The following is a 23201-nucleotide window of genomic DNA, read 5'->3' on the forward strand; positions in this document are numbered from 1 at the left end:
GTATGTGTCTAGGGCTGGCCACTTGGAAGTAGATAACCTATTAGAGGGTTCATCCCTGGAGAAGACTGATTCTCCCTTTCTCAGCAACCATTGATTGCCTGTAGCATTGTCTAAGGGATAAGGCCCAGTGAGATTGTCCCCATTCGGGTTGACATGTTCATTGGTGGTCATTACGCAGGTCTTGCTTAGACGACCATGTTGTTGAGATTTCATGGGTGCAGCTTCCATGCCATGTCTAGAAGACACTACATTGCAGCAGAAGTCCTGTTCCTCTGACTCTTACAATCTTTCCCCCTCATCCTCCCTGAGCCTTCACTGTACTGAGTTGTAGATGTATCAACTGGGGTTGTGTACCCCATGGTCAATTGTTCTCTTCACCTTGATCCGTTGTAGATTTTTGAAGTAGTTTCAACTGTTGCAAAAAGAAGTTTCTATGGTGAGGATGAGAGCTATGCTTACCAGAGATAGCAGTGTAGAACTGGATCTAGGACTGGGGTGATGCTAGCAAGTGAGGTTCTGGGGAGCTCATTAGACAAGTCTAGTAGGCAAGCTGTGCCTCTCTCCATTTTTAGGCACGGTAGTGATGAGTAGCTGTGGATGGTCAGGAACTCACTTGGTAGACCAGTTGGCTTTGGGCTAGTGATCCTCTTGGCTCTGACTAAAAACTCTATTATTCACTTCTGGGATAATAAGAGTAGAAGAAAATGCTGCCATGGCTTCAGAAAACAGTTTCGGCTTCACAAAGTCTCTGCAAGCACCAAGCAGATCCCAGGCACTGCCAGTCTTCAGAGTCTAAGAACATAACTGCATCTAACTGAAACACGAGATAGGTAAGCCATGCTCTCTTATAGCTCAGTGCAGGGATGAGGGTGTTCTACTCTAAGGAAAGGAATAGTCATGGAAATTCTTCAAAATTCAGAAAGGTTTTGTCTGGGATGCAACTAGAATTTCTTAATCTTCAACTAGAAGTTCAATAATATCTATAGTTGCCATTATCTAATATAAGGTCTTTCTATAGCTCTGGCTATCCTAGATATCAATATGTAGACCAGGCGGGCCCAGAAGTTCTATAATCTTGAGATTACACAATCTCAAGATTGGCTATTATCAATTTGAATGATTCCCCTACAAAGAAACTCCCTTGAAAATATTAAAACAGAGTCATCAAAGTAGATCTATGATGAAATTTAGATTTTAGATTGTCCAAAGAGTCCTTGATTCATAAACCAAGAATTCTAAACTAAGAGTTTACTTTTTAGACAGTTCTCTCTACATAGCCCTGGTTGTCCTAGAACTCACTACATAGACCAGGCTGGCCTCAAAATCACAGAGCTCTACCTGCCTCTGCCTCCCAGGTGCTGAGATTAAAGGCATGTGCCATCATGCCTGGCAGAATTTCAATTTACAAGTCGTTTTCAGTTTTTCCTCAGCTCCACGTAAGTTTTTCTATAATTTTATTGGCAACATTTTAAAAGAAATGCAAAGTTAAATTATAACAGGAAGAAGAAATAATACTTCAAGTAAACTAAAAATTATACAAAAATTTAAATATATAGCATTTAATATAATTTTAAATAATATATGAATTTAAATCACAAATCACATTTGCAGAGGTCCTTCCTCACCATGAGGAGGGTCCTGAGAAAGGTGGGAATGGGAATGGCAATGATTTAATAATGACTCAGAGTCAGTAGTAGATGCAAGCTGCTGGTGCCAGGTACTCTCTCTGTTCCCTGATGATTCTCAGTAGTCTTTATTCTTCAGCTTCAGTTTGATAGCTTGATTCTTCAGCTCAATTCCTTCATCCTTCTGATGCTTTTGCTTTCTCCCCTCTCAGAGAGCCTGAATCCAGTCTTTTACTTATTAAAGCTATATCATCAAGGCTTTGGTCATTGTTAATAATTGTCAAGAATTCTTAGATTTACATAAAGTCTATGAGTCCCGGATCAATAGTCTTGTTTCCTTAGAGCAAAACCAAACACAAAACAAAAGTACATTTCCTTATGGGTTTACACAGTCTGTTCTTTATGGATAGATGGCCACAGCTCTTCTAGTTTTCTGACACACCCCTAGTCTTTAGTAACTGCTTCCATGTAAGAAAAGAAAAATAACAAACTACTAAAATTAAAATGATTCCTTAGAAAGTTTTGAATTTATGTAAGTAAAACATTAAAGCAGTTAACTCTCGCTAATATTTTTCCAGGCATTGTTATCTTCAGTTCTTCAAATAGAGAAAAACAGAGTACTAACTTTTTATACGCTTCTACATCATCTTTTAATTCTTTAATCCTCGTTTCCTTATCCTAGCAATTCCATGGCCTCATGTACTCTCTTTCTAATACTATTTATTTGTAGATCATATATAAATTCCTTTATTTTCTATCCATCCACACCCTTCCTTCCTGAGACCACTTTAACTCTCTGTCCTTAATGTCTCTGAATTCTTCCTGGTTAATCAGTGCAGCAGTCATTGGACTAGAGGGTACTCATGCTTCCTCATGGTTCCAAAATCAATGAGGCCAAGTCTGGAAATGAACCATTTCCAAAAAGGACCATGCAGATTTTGATGGCCCTTACGATTATATTGTCTAGATCTTTTCCCATGACCCTGAAGATCAAGCATAAAGCCTGTTCCTCGTCCTCCACAGCCTCATGCCCACCTCAATCCCTCATTTCTGAAAACGTCATCTGTTTTATTTACTATGGTATGACTATCTCTGAGTAATGGGGGAAGTATATTCCCCCGAAAGAAGGATTGAAAGTGGAGTAGTAAAGACAGCAGATCAACTTTGGGGCAACAGCAGCCATCAGCACACATGGGGGTCATGGGATCAACAGCCTGGTGGTGCTCCAGGGGCAGGAACAATGTCACACCCCTCCTTACACAGCCATGCCGGATCTGGCACACATTTAAGAGAATGTACTTGGTAATATCTATACAACCAGGTGACTATTCTTATTCTCAAAAACATGTCCTTATAATTAATTGTTTATAATAATAATTAACTTTTGAAAGATTAAGACCAAATATATTATACTAACTTATTAATATTAAAAATTACATTAACTTTTACTATTAATCCATCATTTTGGATAGGCTACACATATTTGCTTTTGTGGCACTATTTTATAAAAATCAAATATCAAAACAAACCCATTCCTCTGTTTTGCAATGCTGTGGATGGTATTTGTTTTCAAAACAAGAAAGTTTCTGAGCTACTCCAAGCTTACAATGAGATAACGACTGCACTATTTGTTTAGTGAAAGGTGAAGCTACTCGATCCTTTTCCGAAGAACCATACTTCCTAAGCTCTGTTGATTTTCCTTTGTTGCTGCTGAGTTCCTGGAGTTGCAGTTCCTATGCATTTCCTGTGTCTGTTTTATTGAGACAGAGTCACATGCAGTCCACAGTGGCTTTGAACTAGCACTATACCTTGCGATGACCTTAGACTCCTGATCCCCACGCTTCCACCTACTAAGTCCTGGGCTTACTGATGTGGTCTCTTTCCCATCTTCCTATGTTTGTGTCTTTATATTATTTCTTTTTCAGCTTTCTAAGTATGTTCCATAGCTAGCATAAGAACTTGTTCATAAAAGATGTTCATAATAGCACGCCTTTAATCCCAGCACTCGGGAGGCAGAGGCAGGTGGATTTCTGAGTTTGAGGCCAGCCTGGTCTACAGAGTGAGTTCCAGGACAGCCAGGGCTATACAGAGAAACCCTGTCTCGAAAAACCAAAGTAAATAAATAAATATTAAAAATAAATAAAAAAATTTAAAAAGATGTCCATATTTTAACATTGTATACTTAGAACCTTTCTGGGTCTCTCGGTGCCTTGAGGATGAGCCTTTCCGGGGTGGGGATTATTGTTCCATTGTCTCTATGCACTGTTTTAAAATTTTACTTTATTTTTATTTCTGTGTGAATATCTGCAGAGGCCAGAAAAGGGAATCCTGATTCCCTGGAGCTGGAATTATGTATGGGTAGCTGTGAAACTCCACACATGGGTGCTAGGAACTGAACTCTCCTAGAAGAGCAGGAAGCAATCTTACCCACTGAGCTATTCCTCAATTATACCACATTTTTTGTTTGTTGTTCACTTACATGTATGGAAGGATATAGATAGGTTTTTTTTTTAATGTTTATGGACTTTTGACTAAAGTATTTAAATTTAATAATATATTATGGTGTGTGTTAAGGTTTTCCACCTGTAGGGACAAAACATCAAAACATCACGTCAACCGACTTCCATAAAGTTGACATCATCTACCATCTGGCAACTAACATCTGCTTCCAGTTCTGTTTTTCTCTTTGTTCACCACGGTTCAGTAAGTTTAGCATAGAAGGCTGCTGGACAGCTAAACAGATTTCATGCAGATAGGCACTTAGTCACTGGGAGGAAAAAAATGGGGATGGAATTTTCATGCGTGAAGAGATCCTGAGGAGAGGAAATCTTTTGATTTTAAAGATTGCAATTCTAGATTCAGTTTAGTGATGGACAAGTTCTGACCTGATTTAAGTCAGCTATAACACTTGAGTAGCCAGCAACCTGTGGAAAGGATATAGGTATGGCCATGGTGTGATGTTATTTGGGGCTGACACATGGGTGATGTGTTTCTTTCTATTCTTTTGTGTTTTCCTTTGATACCTCCTCGTTTGTTAATAAGTCAACAAAGAGTATTAATAAGTGACAAAGAGTGGAGGGTATCTGTGCATTCTGGGTACTGATGTGGCTGGAAGCCATGCAGGCTTTCTCATCTCTTCCTTCTCAAGGCCAGGCTTCCCAGGCCTGTTCTGGCCACTAGGATAGTGATTTTTCCAAGGCCCCTACTTGCCCTTTCCTTTCTTTTCTCTCTGCTAATCTCCGATGACCATTTCCTAGAACAGATGAACTCAGATCAGCATCAATGGGGTTCTTGACTCCAGCAGCCTCCTGGAGCTGCTGAAAACAGTGTCTTCATCAGAACCCATACATGCAGGCATTCACTGAAATCAGACTCCATATGGGGACTGGGTAAATAGTGCCATCATTTGTTAAATACTTTGAAATGGTGGAATGACATGGCTTTCCTTATTAGCTTGGATTGCAGATAGTGGGAGAATTTTAAAGACATTGTTTGGGGGTCAGTGGATATGAGAAAGCAAAGAAAGGAGATGGGCTTCTATGTTATTTGTGCTGTTGGTACACAGGGTTCAGATTCTCCTGAAGTGAGACAATGTGACATTTCATCCTGGTTTCCTTTCCTGGGGTTGCAAAGTAGAGAAGGCTGCCTCCTTCTTTCTGGCATTGTACTAACTCTGTCTTGTTTGGTTTTTAGCCCCATGGCTTACACTGTTTCTTTTTCCTTTATCTCTAGCCAGGTGAATGAACCCCTTAAAGTTTGACTGACTTTGATAGTGTACTTGTTCCCTTTCTCTTTGCTGCTGTAAAATACTTACAGAGAGATGCTGGACCCTAGTGAAGGGCTCAGAGGAGGAGCAGGAAGGTTTGGGTTCCTGAGGTCACAGTTTCTAGTCGGAGCTCAGGAAAAACCGATGGTTTCTTTTGTGTTCCTAAGGGGTATTGTGTATTATGCGTATGCGTGTCTCCTGGTTTGGTTTGGGTTTTTGTTTAGTTGGGGTTTTGTTTTGCTTTGCCTGTTTGCTGTCTAAAGACAAAGAGAAAGAAAGGATGTATAGTATTGGGTGTGTGGGGAGGAGAGGAAGATCTGGGAGGAGTTGAGGGAAGGTGTTGGGCCTTATTTGGCTTTAGTTTGGGCCTTGAGGACAAACCTGAGCCTGGCTCAATTTTCGAGACCTGTCAATCTCCTCTGCTTGAAAATGACTCAGCACGACCTAAAGACCTACTACTACCGCTGTCAAGTTCTTTTTTTTTTTTTTTTTTGGTTTTTCGAGACAGTGTTTCTCTGTATAGCCCTGGCTGTCCTGGAACTCACTTTGTAGACCAGGCTGGCCTCGAACTCAGAAATCCGCCTGCCTCTGCCTCCCGAGTGCTGGGATTAAAGGCGTGCGCCACCACACCCGGCTCTAAAACATTTTTTTTTTTTCCCCGCTGTCAAGTTCTTATAGGCTCCGTGAGATCACCCCACACCACCTCATTCCTCTACTCGTACCACCTCCTTGCCTTCTCTATATAAGCAAGTGCCTAATTTAATAAAGTGATTTCCTGCTTTGACAAGACTCCGGGCGCGGGTGTGTTCGTTTTGGGCTGTCGACACTCACCATCCCATTCAGTCCCAGAGAGACTCGGCTGGCCGGGTTCTCTCCTCTTGCCTGGACCTGCCAGCAGAGAGCCAACAGGAGGAGAGACCAGGACCAGAATATATTGAATGAATTTTTTTTAAAAAGGAAGGAAGGAAGGAAGGAAGGAAGGAAGGAAGGAAGGAAGGAAGGAAGGAGAAAGGAAAGGAAAAAGGAAAGGAAGAAAGAGAGAAAGAAAGGTGAAATGGTCACTGAAGGGACCTGAGGCCTTTAGGAACTGCTGCAATTGGTCAAAGAGTAGTGGGTGCAGGGTCAGCAAGAGCCTAGCTCTGGGTCACAGCAAGTCCACAGAGGGGAACTTACTCTGGAAGATGCAGAAGCATTAAGCCTTTAGTGGGGTCGTGACTTCCAACTTACAGGTCTCTCCTTCTGCCTCTGAACCTATGAGAGGACACTTGATTGGTAATGCGTTCTGAAAACCATGTGAGTGATGTGTGTGTGTGCGCGCACGCGTTTGTGTTAGCAAGAGTGGAGAGAGAGAAACAGAGAGAGACAGAAAGGAAGAAAGAAGAGGAGGAAGCAGCAGAAGGAGGAAGGGAGAAAGTGTGTGCGTATGTGTGAGAGAGGAGGGGGAGGGGGAGGGGGAGAGGGAGATCAGTCTGGATCTTGCTGCTCTGACTGCCAAGTGCTGGGATTAAAGGTGTGTGCCACCACCGCCCAGTGGAAAAGAGGCTCTTAGAGAAGGGGCTAGTCTTGAGGTTAGTTTTATTCTCACAAACCCACTTCCCTCTAAGACATTGCAGCTCTTGTCTTGGTGGGAGAGAAGAATAGTAAGGCTGGCTCATAAATCCAATGACTGGCATCAGAATGTCATGGGAAGGCAGATGAAGACACAAAGAAGAGCAGCTACAAAGCAAAGAGCCTTGGGGGTACTGGTGACTACCACAAGTCAGAAAAGATCAAGGAATGAACCCTCAGAGCTTCCCTAGGGTGCACCGCCCGTCCGAAACCTTGATGGAAGCGCTGGGATATCAATCAGGAGGGTATGAGGTCATTTCCAAGGTTGGCAGTGGCAGGAAGAGATGGCCAGTCCTAGGTATGAGAGGATACAGGAGGAAGACGGATGTCTTACCCCAGAAGTGGTGTCAACCGGAAGGATCGGAATCTATGTGCAGGCACGAAGGAAGAGCTGGAGTTACTCAGAAAATGTCACTGCTGCTGAAACACCACTAGAGAAGATAGATGCACCACCTGCCTTTCTCTTTCTGTAGAACTTCGACCTCCTATCAGAAGCCCCCACTGAGCAAGTGCAGGGGGAGCCATCTGACTAGGAAGCCTGAACTGCAAGTGTGCACACATGCCCCACCCAGCACCATGGGCCCGGAGAAGAGAGAAGCAGGATATTTATATGAACATAACTAGGCCTGCGGGCAGCAGAGAATGGGGTGACATAGTGATCGTCAGTGAACATTGATTACGGAAATCAGGCATGGAGTTCTATAGAGCAGTCGTCCACGTAGTTCCTGAATAAATTTCTTTAAAAAAAAATATTTGAGAGCCGGATGGTGGTGGCGCACGCCTTTAATCCCAGCACTTGGGAGGCAGAGGCAGGCGGATTTCTGAGTTCGAGGCCAGCCTGGTCTACAGAGTGAGTTCCAGGACAGCCAGGACTACACAGAGAAACCCTGTTTTGAAATGTGAAACAATAAAATTTAATTTTTTTTTTAATGTTAGCATAGTTTAGTTTGTAAACTGGGTGGCCAGTCGCTCATTATGCTCTCGTTTGGGCATCTGTAGAGGGCTGGAATAGTTTTTAATTGTTTTTTCTAAAATACCTTCTAAAAGTAGTTTTGGTTTTGTTTTGTTTTAAGATTTATTTATTTATTTATTTATTTAATATGAGTACACTGTAGCTGTCTTCAGACACACCAGAAGAGGGCATCAGATCTCATTATGGGTGGTTGTGAGCCACCATGGGGTTGCTGGGAATTGAACTCAGGACTTCTGGAAGAGCAGTCAGTGCTCTTAACCACTGAACCATCTCTCCAACCCTAAAAGTAGTTTTCTATAGAAAAAATAAGGCATGCCCCAGATTTATGGCGATAGTAAATGTTTTCATGTCCAGAAAATGTGGAAACATTTTCTGCCCCACTTCTCTCAAGGAATAGGCATTTTGTGAATTTTAAGGGCTATTAAACCAACAGCTTTGACGCTTTGGCATATTAAAGGCAAGATTGCAGAGTCAGGAGAAAGAGGAGGGCCTGGCAAAGAGGAGGCTCGGGGGGGAGGAAAGGAAGGGGGAAGAGGAGATAGAGGAGGAGGAGGAAGGAGAGAAGGAAGAGGAAGAGGAGGGGCGGAGGAGAAGGACCAGGAGGAGGAGGTGGTTCAGAGGGAGGAAGAAGCTCCGGGGAGGAGGAGGAGGAGGAGGGGGAGGATCAAACTGCCCTGAAATCTCTTGAGAGCACCTTCCTTTGAAACTTGCTTTAGCCACTGACTACCGGGGAGCTTCAGCAAGTTCTTGGCTTCCTCGTGCCTCCATTTTCTCATGGTAAAATATGAATAATAAGAGTTGAACCCAATAAGTTCATCATTCGAAAAGTATTCTGACTGTTGAAAATGTCTATTGCTACTTTTATTATTTTATCTTTTTAATCTTCAGTGTTATTAGTGTTCCTGGTTTCTGACAAACATCCGGCCAGGTTAAATTGGCGACAAACATTGTCCTTTGCTGAGATGCATCTTCCTGTGACAGTCTGCTTCTAGTTGAACATGAGAATTTAAATGCAGAATTGCACTGTCGAGGTTGGTTTGGTATGATATCCAATAGGCTTGGCAAAAATAGGAGTCAGGAGGAGAGGGTTGCATATCAGTGAAGAGAGTCCTCCAGGCAAGCGCATCTGGTACTCGGCTTCAGTATTCCGCATGGAAAGGGAAGTCCTCGTTATGACTTGCTCTGCAGCAACAAGCATGGAGAAGAAATTGTTCCACCGAAGCAATGCGTATGATCTAAGATGCACTCTTAGGTGGTCTATTCAGCATGTTTGTGCTTTCTCAGCCTCTTCTCCCATAAAACCTCGAGAAAATTAGATGGTGGTGCATAGACCATGACCCTCCCCCTAAAGTATGAGTCAAGTATTTGAAGGAGGGCCCCGCAAGCCATCAGTGGCACGGTCACTAGTAAATTGTCATCATGAGGGATTGGAAGCAAGCCGACCCACAGCTGAGGGTCTCAGAACCATTCTCTCAGTTTATTCTCACATTTCTGTGAAGTGGGAAATACTACTGAGATTGACAGACTGGCTATGGGTAGTGAATACAATCCTAATGTAAGCAAAGCACTTAAAGTGTCTGCTGCATGCTAAATGAGCAGTCACTGAAGGTTAGCTGTGATTCATACTGTCATCTCTTTGTAGATAAAGCAGCTTGGTGACATTATCCAAACTACCCAATAGGCCATCACTAATGAGTAAGTGGTAGAGTTTCAGGTACAAGCCAGCTAGGTTTACGTTTGAGTCCTTCAGTCTATAACCTCACTCACGTATTGCACTCCATGTGGCAATCCTACTTCATGCCAAATAAACATCATAAACACATCCCAAGCAGGTTCCTGACTTCTCCTATGGGAAGAAGTTTCTCTAACGATAACCAAAAAGAAAAAAGGCAAGCAAAACCATATTTAAACAAAGACAGGAAGAAGAGAAGAGAAGAGAAGAGAAGAGAAGAGAAGAGAAGAGAAGAGAAGAGAAGAGAAAAGAAAAAATTTGACAAACTCAAATAGCTGATCTTCCTCATCTCTGCCACTGTGACCCAGGTCCACTGACTGCAATCCTCCTTGGATTATTATACTACTTCCCTGTTGCTCTGCTCAAAACCCTCTCCTGGCTTCTCCGTTTCTATAAAGTCAGTGTTGTTCTCTTGGTACATGCCACTCGCTGTGCGTCCTTGGCCTAGCATGGTCCCTGGCTTGCCTTCCGCCTACAGTACCCTCACTCACTCTGCCCCACCACTGTTGGCTTCCTTGCTCAAGTGCTCTAAACCTCTCACAGCGGGCCATTCACACTTGCTCTCATTGCCACAGATGCCGTTCCCCTAAACATGCACTTGATCCATCCTTCACTTCCTTCATCTGCGACTTTATCAGCACAGCTTCCCCTGGACAGTCTTGTATTATAGTATCTATTATACAGGGCTCAATACTCCCTATACCTTTTGCCCTATTTATTTTACTCTATAGTATCTGTCACTCTCCAACATGTACGTCAGGGTTACTTCAGCTTCCCTCTGTAAAATATGAGCTTGGGAACAGGAAGCTAGTAGTGTGATGTCCCAAACATGTCGACTCTTCCTGGCCATAGCACATTGCAGGAAGTCACTGGGTGAATGAGTGAGGGAAGGAGAACTTGACTCCCACACAGCGGTGACAGCTCCTTTCTTTAAAATCCTCACTCCGTGTGTAAGATTCAGAAACTGAGCATCAAATGACAATGTCTCTGCTCTTAGTGATTCCCCAGGACTCAGACTATTTTTAACTTTTCACAGCTGCCAGAAAATATTATTTGAAGACAAAAATCCATCCCTTAGGGAAAGGCTTAACCAACCTCCCACTTAACCTGGTACCACTTACGCAAACAGGCCACAGGCCCTCCAGTTCCTGTTGAAGCTGAGAATGGCAGCCATGTCCTCCTCACTTAACTGGAAGTCAAAGACCTAGAAAGACAAGAGTTCCAAAACCATCCTTAGCAAGGAAAGTGCTGGTGGGATCTGAGGTTCTAGGTGTTTCTCCCAGTAGGTATACATTGCATCCAAATTATTCTGTAAATTATGAGTGGGTTATTTAAGAAGGATTGATGTTACACAAGCAGGGTTTGTAGGTATGCAAGTGTGTGCAATGACTGAAATCCCTGAGGGGCCTGTCAGAGACAAGTTCTTTCAATCCATTCTATTCCCTTCTGCATAAAGGTGGGTGAGTAGACCAAGATAGCCCACAGTTGACCAGGACAGTGTGTGGCCTGTGGTCTAAGTGCTGGAGAGTAGGCAGAAATCTTTCCACTTAGATAAAGCACACGTGTGCTCTACCTGACAGGCTGTTGCTAGCACCTGCCTCCAACTCATCCTTGACCCACAAGTGACCACTGTATCTCTATTGAGGCCAGCTGAAGAGCCTAAGAGTTTGTAAGGTAGTTGGAAGAAAGGAAAACACACTGGCAATGATAAGACTGGATTAAGGCATAAGGACAGAATCTTCTCTATCCCACTTAGCTGAGGAATAGCAGATGAACAGCCCAGGGCTTACCTGAATGTTCTCCTGTATTCGAGAAGGCGTCACAGACTTGGGGATCACCACCACGTTCCTCTCTATATGGAACCGAATCAGAACCTGTGCACAAAGAGGGGAGAGCAGGCATTCACTTACCTACATAGAACTCTTCCTAGTGAAATGAATAATGAAATATATCTATATTTCTCTGTGCCTTATTATTAGAGACACTTGCGAGTCTTCAACTTATCTCCCCGGATCCTGGGAGCAACAGTGCTTCCTTAGATAGGAAGGAGGAGGGTAGCCTGTGGTCATTGACAGGCAACTGATGGACAGAGAATATTTCTCTGATGCCAGCTGTATTTGCTTGAGAGTCCAACAGACTTACATTTCTTAATTCTTTCCCTCCATCAGATTAAAAGAAGGCAATACAAATAAAACACAAGACTGTTGCAGAGTATTTGGTCACACTGTAAACCCTGAGATTGTGTTATTTACTAAGGCAAAAAAAGTATTTCTACTTGTGGTATGGCTCAATCCTAACATACACCTTTAATCCAAGAACTTTCTGTTTATTGTAAACAGGATTAAATGAGGTCAACCATAGGTCAAGAGGTGAAGCAAAGAAGCAGTTGACAGAGTGAACATAGGGGGGAAAAATACCATAGAGAGTAAGAGGAAGTCAGAAGGATGGATAGACAGACATATGGGAAGTAGAAAGGAGGGACATTCAATTTGAGGGGTTTTTAAGATGTGCAGAGAAGGAGAACTGACTTTTGGTACATCAGCTGAGAAGAAAGATCAACTGGATGCTTCCTCTGGCTCTCTCAGCTAGCAGGCTCTTATTTTACCCCAGCACCTGGCTCCTGAGTCTTCATTGGGAAATCAAATGATTGAGATTTTGTTTAAAAACAACACATGATTACAAGAATACATTGCTAGATAAAAAGAGAAAAGGGAGAAATACTCAACTTTACCTGTGCTGCTGTCTTCTTGTGCTTTGCAGCAATCTCTTTGATCTTGGGAATCTCCAGTAATAGGGGGTCCTCTGGTTTGGCACTAGGGTCAGAATGAAGGCTGGAGTGAAAAATCACCATGGCTACTACGTGCTTGTGAGCATCCCTGCCAGGACATCATCAAGGCTAAGCACCACAGCCTCCTCCATCCCTGAGGCAAGCAGAAAAATGGAAAGCTTTGTGTCTATCCCAAGTCCATCTATGGGACCAGGGGCTTTAGAGGCTGGAGAGTGTGGCCCAGCACTGCAGGATGGAAATGTCATGTTCTCTGAGTATTATCCATGACCACTGTTTGGTTTTTACAAACATTATTACAGCTGCATTCCCTTTTGGGTGACCCAACACATTGCCAGAGATAGACACATTCTTTCTTGTGCCTTGGAAAGTACATACAAATATTAACAAATTATGAAATGCCAGTTTTAAGAGTGATAAAAGAGGGCTGGAGAGATGGCTCAGTGGTTAAGAGCACTGACTGCTCTTCCAGAGGTCCTGAGTTCAAATCCCAGCAACCACATGGTGGCTCACAACCATCTGTAATGAGATCTGACGCCCTCTTCTGGTGTGTCTAAAGACAGCTAAGGTGTACTCATATATAATAAATAAATAAATCTTTAAAAAAAAAAAAAGAGTGATAAAAGAAATAGCCACCTGAAGCCTCACCTAGGCCTGTCTGGGGAGCCCAGGGGACTGTAGGCTGTGATGGTGATGCCCTTGGAGTGACAGTACTGGATCAGTTTTTCCTGGGTGAGGTAAGGGTGACACTCAACCTGCAAGAGAAAACATCTACATCACTAGGAAGTAGGCCTGCTTTCTGAGTGGCTCAGAGGACCTTTCCACACAAGAAAAGATGAAAAGACTAAATGCAACTCATTGATAGATATACTACAAACCAGACCCAGGAATCCCACCTCCCTAAGCATCTTGAACACAGACCTGAGAGATGAGACTCTGCAGACAGTATTGAATTCCTGGTGTTGAAGCAGGCACAGAGCAGGACCCACACCAAACAGAACTTACCTGGTTGGTCACTGGCTTATGTTTCAGTCCAGGCTTGTTCAGGAGCCTTTCAATCTGGAAGTGGTTGAAGTTGGAGACGCCCAGAGCTTTCACCAGCCCCTGGTCCACCAGTTCCTCCATGGCCTGTCACAGGGAGGACCATTGTTTAGATCAGTGGTTCTCAACCTTCCTAATGCTGCAACCCTTTGGTACCCTTCCTCATGTTTTGATGACACCCAACCATAAAAGTATTTTTGTTGCTACTTCTTAATTGTAATTTTGCTACTGTTATTAATTGTAATTATCTGATGCAAGATATCTGATATGTGATACTCACCCCCCAAGGAGTCTCAACTTATAGGTTGAGAACTGATGATTTAGATGTCCGTAAGAAGATGCAGGGATGCTGGCTTGCTTAGTCCTTGGTCCTGCGTGGCAGGCTAAGTGAAGCACTAAAGGAGAATGTTGATCTAGACTGAGGTGGCCTCATGGCTGCTTCCAGCCCTCCTACTCTTCCCCAGCTCAGATGTAATAAGAAAGGAGAAGGTGGCCGGGCGTGGTGGCGCACGCCTTTAATCCCAGCACTCGGGAGGCAGAGGCAGGCGGATTTCTGAGTTCGAGGCCAGCCTGGTCTACAAAGTGAGCTCCAGGACAGCCAGGGCTATACAGAGAAACCCTGTCTCGAAAAACCAAAAAAAAAAAAAAAAAAAAAAAAAGGAGAAGGTGGATTTCGTGTACTTTCTGTTCTCAACTCACCCAGACCTGGTTATCCAGGAAATAGTCCCTGTGCCAAGAATCACTCCTATTGGCTCTCTTTTTGAGTTCTATTTTGTGGCATTGCAGATTGAATGTAGGGTTCCTCGTGAGCTAGACAAGCACTTCATAGCTGAATGATTCCACAGACCTTCTAAATTTTCTTTGTCAATATTGAGACAGGGTCTCTCTAAGTCAAACAGATCGGTTTTGACCTTATTCTGCAGCCAAGGTGGACTTTGAACTGTGAACTTCCTGTAGTGAGAGTTTTGTTTTCTTTAAAAATCCAGTTATGTTCCGTGAATCCCAGGAGTGGGATAAGAGGCTGCTTCACAGCAGGTGATTATGATTTGCTTCAAGCACTAGTAGGGGTGTGATTTTGCCACCTACAGAGAGTTTAATTTTGGGGACTCTGGAGTAGGTATAAATGAGAGAGTCCCCAGGGGGCCGGTGGACATGGCTGCTGCTCCCCACTGTTGCTCCTGCTTCCTGTTGTTGCAGTTTGTTGAGTGGTCATGAGCAAGGAGACAAAAAGAAGTTGGAGATATCCTGACCATATGAAGACTGGACTTGCCCCAAGAAACCTTATCAGCAGAAACATACACCCCCTTCCCCCTCTAACATTCTTTCCCTCCTACCTAGTGTTGGGGGATGGGAAGAGATCATGTATTAAGGGTTAGAAGGGAGGTATAAGAACTCAATAAAAGAGAGAGAGAGTGTGTGTGTGTGTGTGTATGCCAACAACTTCCTGCCTCTGCCTCCAAAATAACTGTGATTACTGTGATTATCAGCCTACACCCAGGTCTATCTGAGTAAGCACCTGAGTTGTAATTCCTCTCTTCTCTACCAAACCACAGTTTGGTGTTCTTTGAGAAAGACCCTGAAGATACATGGACCCTAGTAGGAACACCTAGCCAAGAGCTTCAGTTGGGCTGAAATCTATCCTATTAACTACATGGAATTAGCCAAAATGAAATCAACCCAAGGTTTTGTTTTGTTTTGTTTCTTATTACCCACAGTGATCTTGTTCTGAACTTTCCAAAATTATCCAATCCTATAGTAGCAGCTAAAAATTGAAAATGAACTTATAATTCATTCATTATAAGCTCCTGTCCAGTAGTTTCTAGAATATGAGTCTATACAATGTACTCCCTTCTTGAGATTCTCGAAGTCCAATTCAAGTGCTCACGTTCCTGTCGATGGAACCAACAGCCTCAGTGCTCGAGGCCAAGATTGATGACCTAATTCCTGAAAACCCACATAGTTGAAGTGTTCTCTGACCTCCACAAGTGCCACTCTCCCCAAAATGGATAAATGGATGTTTAGAAAAGAGAGAGAAAACTTATAAATAGTAGTAATAACACAGTGCAATGAGGTGGAGTCTCAGGGGGCCTGCCAGAATTTTTTTTTTTCTGAGCACACTTGGAGAAGCTGGAACTTACCTCCCAAGCATCCAAGAACGTATATTTACTGCTGAGAATACTGCCTTTATCATCTGTGGGTAAAAAGACATTTCCAGACTGTAAATGCAAAACAAAAGGCTCATTAGGATCTTACCTGGATACCTGGTTCTCTGGAGCAAGGTTAGAGGGCAAGTTACGGCATACCAAAAAGAAACACCACATCTCCATTTGTCACACTCTGGGGAACACACTTTAGACAGCAAACTTCAACAAAATGTAGATATCAATCCACTGTGGGCTATAACCTCTGTGTGTCTGACAATGATGGGCACTGCTTCACCAACTATCCTTAATATGTTGTAAAAAGCCATTATTGTTACCATGAAAATTAACCCAACACACCCAAATCCATAGAAACTTGTGGGACATTTTGGGTCCAAGGCTATTAGACAAAGATTCCAAGACTCCATCAAAAGGGCATGGCTAGCAGAAGATCCTGCCCGGCTTGAGTATGTAATCATCACCAAAACTGATCCACTTTGGCAGCAGAAAATTCACATCCCTTCAATTTCTTTTCTTTTTTCTTTTTTTATTTAAATGAGTGTTTTGCCTGTATGTACCGCATGCTTGTCTAGTTCCTGTGGAGGTCGAGAAGAGGATGTTGGATCCTTTGGAACTAGAATTACAGATGGTTATAAACCTCTATGTGGGTATTAGGAGTCAAACAGAATCCTCTAGAAGAGAGTCAGTGATCTCAACTGCACAGTCATCTCTCTGGACCCTGACTATCCCCTTTCAACTCTGAGGAGCAGGCAGGAGCAGGGCCCGGGCTATTGAGCTTTATGTTCTTCAGACTGTAATGAATATCTGCCAACATTTGGGGGTTTGTTCCTGGGTGCTACCCACCAGTGGGGTGGTGCTATCATTGATGGGAGAGCTGATCTTTGAGGTGTGTTATGCAAGATTGTCCCAAGAGATTCCTATCCCCTCTGTCCAGGAAATGAATAAGAAGTTGACAGGCCAGTTTGCAGTTTGTCTGAGCTGGCCAGAATCAGTTTCTCTCAAACCAACTGTAAGAAAACATAAGTGCGTGATGCTCCACGCAAGTGGCCCTAGACTGTTTTATAGGTCGTTGGCTTTCTGTTGTGCATAAAACTCCAGATATAGCCCATCCCCACCCTAGCTCCAACACAGCTGCTGTTCTTTGGCATCTGCTCGACAGTACAGATAGAGCCAAGAGCAGCTCAAACCTGAAATCCCTGTGGCCAGTGGATTAGATACAGGTCCAGGTAGTCGAGCTTCAGATCTGAGAGGGTTTTCTGGAAGGCTTCCTTTACCAGGCTTTTCTCAAAGAAGGTGGACCACAGCTGCAGGGTGTAACAGGGAAGCATTAGAACTAGGGAGAGGAAGGCCACACATACTACAGTCACTCTCCCTGCTTGGAGATTTGCAGCTGCTCATATATAATAAGGTTAGTTAACAACGGCAACACAGATGGTCACCAGCACTCAGCAAGTCAAAAGTCATGCATGTGTGTTCTTCCTGCGCTTGGTGTTAGCACATTTGACAACTGGATTAACAGCTGATACTCCTGTGTTAGTCTTCCTTGGCTGTTAGCTCGCAGGAGGCAGGAGCTGGGTCTGAGCCTTAAGGTTCAAGTGTCCTGATGCCTCTGGGAACAGTTAACCCTTTCATTACTCTCTGATCTCCAAGCCCACCTGGCCTGCCCACTCCAACAGGGGGTCTATCTGTTGTACCAGGTACAGTGTCCTGGAACAAGAGCATTTTAACATGCTGTATTCACTGCAGAGCCAGAGTTCCTCAAATAACTAAGACTCAACACCTCTGGTTTGCAATAACACTTTATAATCCATACTTTTTACTGAATTGAAACGAGAGGAGGTATCTACATGACAATAAATAATGTTCCCACCATTTCCAAAATACACGTGTCTGAGAATGTCAGGGCCAGAGTCACTGAGACCACAGTGATAAGCAATAAGGTTCAGGGGCCATCTTAAATATATCCCTTACTGCCACTGAGAGGGTAGATTCCACTGACAGAAAATAGGAAGGGAGGTTCAATGGAGCCATCTCTACTATAAGAGAAGAATGAGGCAGGGGGGGCCAACAACAGTACTTTCTTACAAATACTAACTTGGTGTGGATATTCATGCAGAGATATAATGACGGAGAGAGAGGCTAAGAGAATACAACAAACAGGAAAGGCGAATAAAAGTTCTTGATGCTGCTCACACCCAGACACTTCCACCTGCCTTGAAGTCATGTCTACCAAGTGGACCATTGTACCTTGCTGACGATGAAGAGGTCCTCCCGCTTCACAGCCTTCTCCTGGATCTTCTCTTGGATGGCTTCTCCCACCTCACTCTCATTCTGATAGACATAGGCACAGTCAATGTGGCGATACCCAGCATCAATGGCCACCTTCACAGCTTCCCTGACTTTATCTGGGGGAGACTGAAAGGCAATAGAAAAAACGATTAGAAGCCATTCTTCCAAGTCCCCCTCCAGCAGGGTCCATGTAGATCTGGGATCTATTTTAAGTGGACACTGGGGTTGGGGGAAAACACACTTTGGAAAACTTTTTGTAAGAAAAGAGTGTTATTTTATTGTATTAATTTTTATGGTTATAAAGTATATAATATAATCAGTTGGTTTCATTTCTGGAATATGGCTTGCTGCCAAAAATCTAGGGCCTGAGTTCAAGTCCTAGAACCACATGGGAGAGAACTGACTCTTGTAAATGATCCTTTCAAAGGCCACATGCACACCACGGCATAAAGGGCACTTCAAACACTTGTATGAACATGTTTGCATGCACAAAAACGTACTAACAGATAAGTGAAAAAAAGTTAAGTCAGGCCTAGTTACCACCTTTACATGCTTTTAATCCTGGAGGCAGGTTGATGGCTGTGATTTTGAGAGCAGCCTGTTCTACACAAGAATTCACACACTAGCCGTGCTACATAGTGAGACCCTGCCTCAAAAACAAACCCTCAAAACTCACTGAGAGCCAAGCATACTAGTGCAAACCTGAATCACAGCACAAGGGAGGCAAAGACAGGGGGACAGAGAATTTGGGTCAGCCTGGAAGCTCAACTTCTCGGTGACATCGCTCACACTTGTAATTGCAAGCATTTGGGGGTAGAGTTATGAGGTCAGGAGCAGTTTCAGCTGCCTACTAAGCTCTATGTCTGTCAGAGTTATATATGCCTATCTCAGACAATAAATAAATAAATAAATCCATTTCTCACAAAGTCTAGAGATCCTTTATGTAGTTGTCAAATATTGGGACCTCATAAAATTGGGAAGCTTCTGTAAGGCAAAGGTCACTGTCAATAGGTCAAAATGACAACCAACAGATTGGGAAAAGATCTTTTCCAATCCTACACCCAATAAAAGGATAATATCCAATATATACAAAGAACTCAAGAAGTTAGACTCCAGAGAATCAAATAACCCTATAAAGTGGGGTACAGAGCTAAACAAAGGATTCTCAACTGAGGAAACTCGAATGGCTGAGAAGCAGCTAAAGAAATGTTCAATATCCTTAGTCATCAGAGAAATGCAAATAAAACAACCCTGAGATTCCACCTCACACCAGTCAGAATGGCTAAGATCAAAAACTCAGGTGACAGCAGATGCTGGCGAGGATGTGGAGAAAGAGGAACACTCCTCCATTGCTGGTGGGATTGCAAGCTGGTACAACCACTCTGGAAATCAGTCTGGTGGTTCCTCAGAAAATTGGACATAGTATTACCTGAGGACCCAGCTATACCACTTTGGGGCATATACCCAAAAGATGCTCCAACATATAACAAGGACACATGTTCTACTATGTTCTTAGCAGCCTTATTTATAATAGCCAGAAGCTGGAAAGAACCCAGATGTCATTCAACAGAGAATGTATACAAAAACTGTGGTACATTTACACAATGGAGTACTACTCAGTTATAACAAACAATGACTACATGAAATTCTTAAGCAAATGGATACAACTAGAAAATGTCATCCTGAATGAGGTAACCTGATCACAAAAGAGCACACATGGGATGCACTCATTGATAAGTGGATATTAACCGAAAAGCTTGGAATACCCAAGATACAATTCACAGACCACATGAAGCTCAAGAAGGAAGACCAAAGTATGGATGCTTCAGTACTTCCTAGAAAGGGGAACAAAATACTCACAGGAGGAAATATGGAGGCAAAGTGTGGAGCAGAGACTGAAGGAAAGGCCATCCAGAGACTGCCCCACCTGGGAATCCATCCCAGACACTATTGTGGATGCCAATGTGGGTCATAACAGGAGCCTTATATAGCTGTCTCCTGGGAGGCTCTGCCAGAGCCTGACAAATACAGAGGCGGATGCTTGCAGCCAACCATTGGACTGAGCACAGGGTTCCCAGTGGAGGAGTTTGAGAAAGGACTGAAGGATCTGAAGGGGTTTGCAACCCCATAGGAAGAACAACAATATCAACCAACCACACACCCTAGACCTCCCAGGGACTAAACCACCAACCAAAGAATACATATGGAGAGACTCATGGCTCCAGCCGCATGTGTAGCAGGGGATGGCCTTGTCCGGCATCAATGGGAAGAGAAACCCTTGGTCCTGTGAAAGCTTGATGCCCCAGTGTATGGGAATTCGAGGGTGGGGAGATGGGAGTAGGTGGGTAGGTGAGGGAAGAAGAAGCAGGGGGAGGGGGGATGAGATAGGGTGGATGGGATAGGGGGATTCTGGAGGGGGGACCAGGAAAGGGGATAACATTTGAAATTTAAATAAAAAATATATCTAATTTTTAAAAGTTCATAAAACAGCAACAGCTGCACCATCACTGGGACAAGGAATTGCTTCCAGCCACTCAGAGGCACTGTGGTCCAGGTCAAAAGCCCCGCTCTCCTACAGGAGCACTGAGGACCACATGGCTCTTTTCTGGCAGCACGGGCTCCTCATCCTGAACCCAACTCCTTTACAGTCTCTGCGTCTGCTGTTGTAATTCTGAAAGTTCATCTCTGTGAAGTTTTCCATGTGAGTTGATTCCCTGGAGATCTGCACGTGATTAGTGATTGTTTTGATGGATGTGTAATTTCTGGCTTGGTCCAAAACCGTTTCACTAAACATTGAGATGAGCCTCGGAGAAACTTGCCAGGTGAGTTGAACACAGCCAGGGTGGGACCTGAGCTGACTGTCGCTCAGTCTCTCTGTCACCCTGATCCTGCTCGGGCTTTAATATGTGGGAACTAGCAGGGTCTTTGGAAAGTGAACGTGCCTGGGCTGGGGTCTGAGACTGGGCTTTCACAGGCTCCCAGACTACTCTGAAGTAGGTAATGGCAAGGGGAGCTGGGTCATTTGGAACTCAGTGTTCTCGTTCTAAATAATTCAACCAGAAATAAATACACAGCCAAAACCTGTAAACTGTGAAGTAATTCTGAGGAAACGCTTGCAACGAGAATAACTGCCTGGAGATGATGGTTTGCTGTTCTTTGTAAAAATCCAGGAACAGCCGGGAACCCACATTTGTTAGGGAAGTTAGAAGCCAGCTTTGAGTCCTGAAGCGGCACAAAAACTAAAAGCAACTTGGGTCAAGGCTGTAGAGTTCCAGCCTTATCCCACCCCCACCCCCACCCCCACCCCCACCCCCACCCCCACCCGGCAAGCAGACGCTATGCAAAGAGGAAGACGTGCCAAGACCTGTCCCCACTTGAAAGAAGCAGCTGCCCAAAAACTGCGCACTCACCTTCCAGGTGCCCAGGCCCACAATGGGCATCTTGGCTCTGGTAAGGAGCGTCACGAAGGCCGCCATGGTTGCTGCAGAAACGGTTCAAAGGGAACAGACGGGAGCCTCTGCCTAAATTAGGAGTCAAACAACTGGTTTCGTGTCTGTGTCCTTGAGCAGACAGGCTCTTCTTCCTACTGGCTAGCAGCCACAGCCTGGGGGCGGGCACTGGCACAGGAAGTGCATTTTGGTTTTTCGTAGGGTTGACCAGCAGTAAACACTGCAGAATACTAAGTTTCCCTGCTGCAGAGTGCAAGGCTCCCGCAGCAGTGCCCACGCAGGTGTGTGGACAAAAATAACAGGCAGTGAAAGATGAATGCGTAAGTTTATTTAAGGAAGGTCATTGCTTCGAGAGTACACATACTCTAGGGGTCCAACAAGTTTTCAGCTAGGGAAAAAAATTCAAGGCAAACAAAGAGGCTTATGGCAATCATTTTGATATCGATTAGTACTGATAACCCACTACTGTCAGACTAGCCACATCAATTATTTCTGAAACAACTATTTCATTAGCAACAATATTAATAACAAGAGATATCGGTGTGAGATCAATTGATGGATGTCCTTGCAGAAATTTTTTCGATTTTTATTATTTATTTACATTCCCATCTCTCCCCCTTACCCCCACTCCCAAAGTTCTTCATCCCATTCCTCCTCCCCCTTGCCTCTGAGAAGGTGCCCACCCCACCAAACCTCCCCCTTCCCTGAGGCCTCAAGTCTCTCAAGGATTAGACACATCTTCTCCTACTGAGGCCATACCAGGCAGACCTCTGCTGTATTTGTGTCAGGGACTTCCAACCAACCCGTGTATGCTCCTGGTTGGTGGCGCAGTCTCTGGGAGCTCCCTGGAATCCAGATAAACTGAGACTGCTGGTCTTCCTATGGAGTTACTCTTCCCTTCAGCTTCTTCAATTCTTCCCCTAATTCAACCATAGGGGTCCCAGACTTCAGTTCAATGGTTGGGTGTATCTGCCTCTGTCTCCATCAGCTGCTGGTAGGGCCTCTTAGGGGACAGCCATACAGGCTCCTGTCTGTAAGCACATCACAGCATCAGTAATAGTATCAGGCCTTGTTGCCCTCCCATGAGATGGATCCCAAGTTGGGCGGGTCACTCTTTTTAATGTATGAATTTGAAAAGCAGTAATGTGAGGCTGGACCAGAGAAGAAAGAATCATAATCTCAACTTCATTAACACAAAAGTAAACACAGAGTAACATTATATAAGGTTATAGTAGCCTCTGTGTCAGGCGTGGCTCTGTGAGTGTGTAATTTCATCTGTGTTCACACAATTGCTGTAAGATCATGGGAGTAAATTGGTCTAGAAGTAGAGATTACCTATTAGTCATTTCGACATGATCTTTCACTACTAAAATTCTCCTTCTCCTCCTCCCTCCTCCCCCCCTCCTGTTCTTCCCTCTTTCCTACTTCCCCCTCCCCTCATCCTCCCTTCTTCTTTCCTTCCCCTCCTCCCCCTCTCACCTGCTTCCCTCCTCCCCTCCCTCTTCTTTTTTCTTTTTTTTTTTGAAAGATTTATTTATTTATTTTATGTATGCAAATACACTGTAGCTGTACAGGTGGTTGTGGGCCACCATGTGGTTGCTGGAAATTGAACTCAGGACCTTCGGAAGAGCAGTCAGTGCTCTTACCCACTGAGCCATCTCTCCAGCCTCTTTTCTTTCAATAATAAAAAGTTTCTTCATTCTTCTTTGCTTTTCTTTCAGAGTTAATGACTTGACCATGCTGCCACTTGCTCCTCTCCACTCCCTCTCAA

The 23201-nt window shown here is 43.9% G+C and overlaps 1 protein-coding gene across 3 annotated transcripts; it reads right to left on the reverse strand.

Annotated features, from left to right (window-relative positions):
- Positions 1-8802: 8802 nt before the first annotated feature.
- Positions 8803-21640, reverse strand: LOC115031324 (aldo-keto reductase family 1 member B7-like). 3 transcript variants are annotated; one of them, XM_085840747.1, is made up of 10 exons: positions 21392-21640; positions 17940-18107; positions 16880-16996; positions 15669-15746; positions 13495-13617; positions 13138-13244; positions 12436-12517; positions 11495-11578; positions 10826-10908; positions 8803-9154 (listed from the first exon to the last, which is right to left on the reverse strand). In XM_085840747.1, exons 1-10 carry the CDS (start codon positions 21455-21457, stop codon positions 9112-9114), a joined length of 951 nt encoding a protein of 316 aa, XP_085696873.1. In that variant the 5' UTR covers positions 21458-21640; the 3' UTR covers positions 8803-9111. The 3 variants fall into 3 exon arrangements, with proteins under 3 accessions (XP_085696873.1, XP_085696874.1, XP_085696875.1); XM_085840748.1 differs by lacking the exons at positions 17940-18107; positions 21392-21640 and having other exon boundaries at positions 15669-15721; XM_085840749.1 differs by lacking the exons at positions 15669-15746; positions 16880-16996; positions 17940-18107; positions 21392-21640 and adding an exon at positions 13811-13959.
- Positions 21641-23201: the final 1561 nt, after the last annotated feature.

This window comes from Mus caroli, unplaced genomic scaffold (genome assembly GCF_978045245.1).
Source record: "Mus caroli unplaced genomic scaffold, Mus_caroli_1 scaffold_7, whole genome shotgun sequence".
Classification (NCBI taxonomy): Eukaryota; Metazoa; Chordata; class Mammalia; order Rodentia; family Muridae; genus Mus; species Mus caroli.

What these genes read in the sequence shown, in the direction of transcription:
- LOC115031324 (XM_085840747.1), bottom strand. Translation starts at nt 21,457, where the DNA reads ATGGCGGCCTTCGTGACGCTCCTTACCAGAGCCAAGATGCCCATTGTG. An exon ending in ACTGGCCACAGGGATTTCAG is followed by an intron (nt 15,747 to 16,879) that starts GTTTGAGCTGCT and finishes TTGCATTTACAG; the next exon opens with TCTGGAAATGTCTTTTTACC. An exon ending in ACAAGAAGACAGCAGCACAG is followed by an intron (nt 11,579 to 12,435) that starts GTAAAGTTGAGT and finishes CTTTGTGCACAG; the next exon opens with GTTCTGATTCGGTTCCATAT.